Genomic DNA, 5,794 nt, shown 5'->3' with positions numbered 1-5,794 from the left:
CGGCGATCGTTTTTTTATTACATCCATAAAGAGCAAAACTTGCGTCTCCGCCCGCGCGCCAACGCGCGTGGATAGACGCGGAAACCCGGCAGCCCTCCCCCTGGTTCTGCGGAGTTTCCTGGGCTGTGCGAGAGTTGGGGTGGGAGGGTGGAGCGCCTGGACTCCTTAGGTTTCGAGTCGAGTCCTGGGGGAGCGCGGTGGGCGGGGGTGGCCCGGGAAGGCGGAGGGTGGCGCGCGAACCAGAAAGCGCGAAGGACCCGCGGCCCGCGCTGCCCCCGCGGCGCTCAGCTCCCGCGGCGCTGCAGGGGAGGGCGGACTCTTTCTTCACCCTCGCGCGCTCCCCCTCCCTCTGCCTTTTTAAGGACGCCTAACAGGCAGAGCTGTCAGCAACCCCGAGGCCGTGTGCACTTGGCCGCTTCCAGGCTCACTCCTGCTTCGGTGACAGACACGGGCGGGGGCTGAGCGACCGCTTGTCCCGGGATCCGTACGTGGGGATCTCACATCCTTCTGTTGGGCTCCGCTCGGGACCCGGCGACAGCCACAAGTCGCGACACTGTGCGGCCCTGGCGTTGCCAGCCCCTGGCGCGATGGCTGCGGTGAGGAGCGGGGAGGGAGGTGGCCGAGGATTCGGCGCGCCCCTCGCGCCAGGAGCATTATGAACCCGGCAAAGGGCAGCAGCAGCAGCAGCAGCTTCTGCCGGCGCCTCCCACGGGCCCTTGCCCACTCGCCCCCGCGCATTATGCCGACCCCCGGCCTGCGGAGCTCGCGGCACAGCCCCTGCCACCTCCCCGGCTCCCGCTAACCCGCGCGGGAGTGGCCTCGCCTGCCGGGGCAGCCGCCCGGGCCGCGCCCCGGGGGAGGCGGAACCGCAGCGAGCCCAGAGCCCCAGCTCAGCCCTCCGCTCTCCGACTGCGTGCCCCTCTCCGCCGCCCAGGGCGCCGGCGGCGATGGGGGCGCTGCTGGCGCTCGGCCTCCTCCTGTGCTGGTTGCGCTGGGGCCCCGCGGGAGCCCAGCAGTCCGGAGAGTATTGCCACGGCTGGGTGGACGCGCAGGGCAACTACCACGAGGGCTTCCAATGCCCCGAGGACTTCGACACGCTGGACGCCACCATCTGCTGCGGCTCCTGCGCGCTGCGCTACTGCTGCGCCGCGGCCGACGCCAGGCTGGAGCAGGGCGGCTGCACCAACGACCGCGGCGAGCTGGAGCAGCCGGGGATCACCGCGCGTAAGTCCCGGTCCCCAGGGCCAGACCCGGTGCCCCGCTGCTGTGTGTGCCGGCGGGCGTCCTGGGTCTGCGCCAAGTGGACACAGCGAGGTGGAAACATCTGGGAGGAGTGGGTGGTCAAGTTTCAGGTCAGGGGGCCCTACTGCTTTGCAGTCCGATTCCCGCCACACGCGTTTTCCGCGGGTTGTCCCAAAGGAAAGTTTGCAGGGGACCACGAATAGCGCGGGGTCACCGGGTGACCCCGGGGAAGAGAGCTGGAGCTCCCCGGCGCTCGGGAGGTTACAGAGAAGGGCTGTGAGGGCAGAACCAAGCTGGACTTGGGTTTCCTCCTTGTCACTCCGGGAGCTTTGGAAAGTGCCGGGGGCGCAGGGAACGAGACTCTTGGGGTGCACTCAACTGTAGCCCTGCAGGGCTAAGGAACTTCAGCCACTTTTTTTCTTTTGTGGTCTTTTGGTAGCGTCTCTACACCGCTGCCCCATTCTTCCGACTTCCTTTCATTTGTCTGCATCGAATTACCCGCTCCGGCCCACCCCCTATTGTCATGCCTTTCAGCATTGCCCGGGTCCTCGAGGTGGAGATTTGGAAACCAGGGTCGCAGGGGCTTCCCCGCCCCCTATTCTCACGTCGGAAAACACGGGTCAAATTTCCGCTCACTTCAGAGCGGAATAAATCACGACTGGAGCAGAGGAACTTTACACGTTAAAAAAAAAAAAAAAAAAGGTTTCCACCTGAATCGGAACATCAGGGAAATCCTTTAGAGCTCGAGGCGACGGTTTTACGGCCGGGAAACCAGCGGAGCAGGCGGAGCTGAGAGCCGTGACACCCCAGCACTCCAGCGCCGGGGTCTGAAGCCGGCAAGAAAAGGTCCCCGAGAGAGGCTAGGAGAGGCTGGAGAGAGGAATATGGTGCGGGAGCTCTTCGCCTGCACCCCCCCACCCCCCACCCCCCACACATACTTCCTGAGACTGATAACCCAGAGGAAAGGGGAGCTTGCTCTTTGAACTCCATTAGACTTTTAAGAAATTTAACTCTGGAGGTCCGAATTCCCAATCTAGAGGATTGGGAATCCAGTGGCAACTGGAAAAAAGATGCTCAATGGAAAGTAGGAAATCTAGGCAGTCATGACCTGTTAGAAAAATCACTGTTTCCCGTGGCTTTATTCCAGTCATCCTAGGAGACCCGGTTGCTCTCTGCAGAGTAAGTGTAAATAGCCAGTCTACAGCCAGGACTCCTTCCCAGACCGTACCTGAGGGCAGCAGGACCAGGCAGCCTCTGTATTCACGGAGGCTGGGATCTGGCAAATTCTACGGATCGGACCTTGGCTCTGTTGCTTGCCAGCTGTGTAATCTTGGGCAAGTTACTTAACTGCTCTGGACCTCTTCTCAACTCTAAAATGTGCATATTGCTCTCTGAGTTAGGTTGTGGATTGAGTGAGACTGTGTGAATGGTTAGCATGGTGCTCAATAAGTGGTGAGTCACTTTCGCCTCGCCTTCCACCGGGTGCTACTAAGCATGGCAGAGTGGATGGTACGCTGCAGAGCTTAGCCTAGGAGCCCACAGGGCTTGGGGGTTGATAGTCACCTGTCACTCTCTGCCTGTACCTCTCGGGAAGTCAAAAACTCTTTGATGTTTCCACATCTGGAAAATAGAGCTTATGCTCACATCAGAGTCTCACTGAGACTTGAATCAGGTAATAAATAAGGAAGCACCAGACACAGGTAGGACCTTAGTTAATGCAGGTTTTCTTTTTTTCTATCTCTAAGCTGGAGTTTGCATCCAAGTCTGGCTCTGTCACACAGGGGAGACACCTGCAGCCCAAGAGCTGCCTCAGGGGTCGGAGATTTTATGTCTGCCTAGAGAGAGCAGGAAACTGGGGTTTTCTCTGTCTGACGGATGCTGTCACAGAAAGTCTGGGCCACCAGCCGCAAGAACTGCATCATGATCTAAGGTTCAGCCTGACCTTCCCAGAGTTTGGGTCGGAATTGAGAGGCAGAGGTGTGGCAGCTGGCACAGAAACAATCGCAAATTGTTTCTGGAAACATCCAGAGATGACAGCTTATGATGCAGTGGGAGAGGAGACACAGTTGATTGTAGCCTGCTATGGAGTTTTTTATACTGTGCTTTCCGTACTCTGATAAATTCCTGAGGGTCTAATTTAACACGTCTAGTTCTCTCTGCTTAGATTGGAGATTCTGGGATAGGGGATGGATTTTCCCCTTCAGGTATGGGTCACAGCCCTAAGTGCCCCACCGTGATAAAACTACTAAAACGTGGATTTAAACACAACGTTGCAGTAACTAAGAAAAACTCACTCTTTCCTTTCCTTCAGTGCATGAACAGGAGGATAGAGTCTGTTCCTTCTGATTTCCAGATGTGCAATATGATGGCTAATTGCTAACAGAAGCTACAGTATCAGTTTCCTTCCTCCCTGCTAGGAGCAAGAATATTCTGTCATCACAGTTTGCACTCTAGAAGTTATCAGTAACAAGCCCTGAGAAGTTGGGCTGACAACAGTAGTAGTACTGAGCCACCCACCTCCCACCCTTAAGTTGCCCAGAGTTTGGGAGACCCTTGTCCCACATCTGTCTATGTCTGTTTTTGCCTTTTAGAACCCGTCTACGTTCCCTTCCTGATTGTCGGCTCCATCTTCATCGCCTTCATCATCTTAGGCTCCTTAGTGGCTATTTATTGCTGTACCTGCTTGAGACCCAAGGAGCCCTCACAGCAGCCAATCCGCTTCTCGCTCCGCAGTTATCAGACAGAGACCCTGCCCATGATCTTGACCTCCACGAACCTCAGAGCACCTTCCAGGCAGTCCAGCACGGCCACAAGCTCCAGCTCCACAGGGGGCTCCATCCGCAGGTTCTCCTTTGCTAGGGCAGAGCCAGGTTGCCTGGTGCCCTCACCACCCCCGCCTTACACCACAGGCCACCCAATCCACCTGACCCAGCCATCCGGTTTCCTGGTGTCCCCCCAATACTTTGCTTACCCACTCCAGCAGGAGCCTCCGCTGCCTGGGAAGACCTGTCCAGAATTCAGTTCCAGTTGACAGGCACAGCCATAAATCCACCATGTAGTATAATGGCAGACAGGTGGAGCTGCCATTGCCACAGAGATTTCTGAGGAAATGTCCCTTGAACCAAGCAAAGTGATTGAGGAAAGTACTAGGAAAATATGTCTTCTAGTCTTAAGGTTCCTGGCTCTCATCACAGAATGTTTGTATTAGATAACTGCTTTCTGGCTTTGAAAACATGGTGACCGTTACACTTCAATTTATGCTTTTATTCAAAATGTACAGCAATTCAACTTTAAAGTTGCAAACTGGCTGAAGATGTTTTATTGGACAACTTAGCTGTACTGTTTAGAAAAGGTCTACATGTTATTTTTTTCAGTATAAGTTGTTCGGTGAGTCATAATACAAATATATATGTAGCCAAAAAAATGTATACACATTTTAAGAAAGGAAAACTGTATTAAAATGGTAATACTCAATATATACTGATAACAAAAGATGAATACAAGTCACGTTTGACTCCTGAAATTACAAGAGGTGTTCAAAGTGGTTACCATCAGTGTCCAGACACTTCTGATTATGGTAAACTACTACTTGAGCAACGTTGACCAAAGCGTCCACTTGTATACATTTTTTTGGCACCCTCGGTATATATATAAAGAAAAATACCTGATTGTAATTATTGAAGGTTCAGTTAAAAAAACCAAACTACTAAATAAACTGAGGGGACAGTGAACAACCTATTTATGATTTTGGGAGCAACCTAACCATGAATAATATTAGCATCATCAGAAGTTCCTTTTTAAATTAATAACTAATTTTTGTTTAAAATATGAGTTTTTTCAGAATACAAGAGTTCAATAACCACATGAGGAGTTTAAACTTTTAAATATTTACTCAGATATTCATTGTAACACAGATCGTATGTAAAAGCATTTCCCCCATCCACCTGAGGGAATATTTATTGCAGACTTTTTGTTTAGCAATATTTTATGTTTAAGTGAAAGTTGCACAGTTGGTTCTTAAAACATTTATATGTAAAATGAGTTATGTACAAATGTAAAGATTTGTAATTTAATGGATTTACCACATTGACAGTATTATTTAGTAGTCACACTGTAATTTTTTGTGTTAATAAGAACTGTGGAGTTCAAAGTCCAGCTGTTGGTTATACTCATCTAATCTTACATATCTCAAGGGCCACTGAATTCCATGTCTGATGACTACATATTTGGGCAAATATCCTGCTGGGTTAGAATAAACATGTTTTTGTGAAATCTATTTGAAATTTTAGATCAAAGTGCTTCATTTTATTTCCTAACAATACTTTTGGGTATCCAATAAAAGGAAATAACACTTCACATTTTGAAATGCAAAGGAAAAAGATCCTACATTGAATTTTAATTACATTAAAAAACTATTTTCTGCATCGGGGCTCATGAAGGCAGCAAAGGAACGTGAATTTTCCTGGAGGCATCAGCCTGGGGGCTGCATCCAACACTCAGATGTGTTGGGATATTTCTCATGAGAATCTGGATATCTGGCTTCTTGTGACAC

At 51.5% G+C, this 5,794-nt stretch overlaps 1 protein-coding gene across 1 annotated transcript; it reads left to right on the top strand.

Annotated features, from left to right (window-relative positions):
- Positions 1 to 351: 351 nt before the first annotated feature.
- SHISA3 (shisa family member 3) lies at positions 352 to 5,522 on the top strand. Its single transcript, XM_081064243.1, has 2 exons — positions 352 to 1,224; positions 3,834 to 5,522. The coding sequence occupies exons 1-2, from the start codon at positions 948 to 950 to the stop codon at positions 4,271 to 4,273; spliced, it is 717 nt and encodes a 238-aa protein (XP_080920369.1). The 5' UTR covers positions 352 to 947; the 3' UTR covers positions 4,274 to 5,522.
- The last annotated feature ends 272 nt before the right edge of the window (positions 5,523 to 5,794 follow it).

Source organism: Rhinolophus hipposideros (assembly GCF_964194185.1).
Source record: "Rhinolophus hipposideros genome assembly, chromosome: 1".
NCBI classification, from domain to species: Eukaryota; Metazoa; Chordata; class Mammalia; order Chiroptera; family Rhinolophidae; genus Rhinolophus; species Rhinolophus hipposideros.
This window is presented reverse-complemented; position numbering and strand designations above follow the sequence as displayed.

Coding starts and splice junctions, on each gene's coding strand:
- SHISA3 (XM_081064243.1), top strand. CDS start 948: ATGGGGGCGCTGCTGGCGCTCGGCCTCCTCCTGTGCTGGTTGCGCTGG. Junction 1,225..3,833: donor GCAGCCGGGGATCACCGCGC/GTAAGTCCCGGT, acceptor TTTGCCTTTTAG/AACCCGTCTACGTTCCCTTC.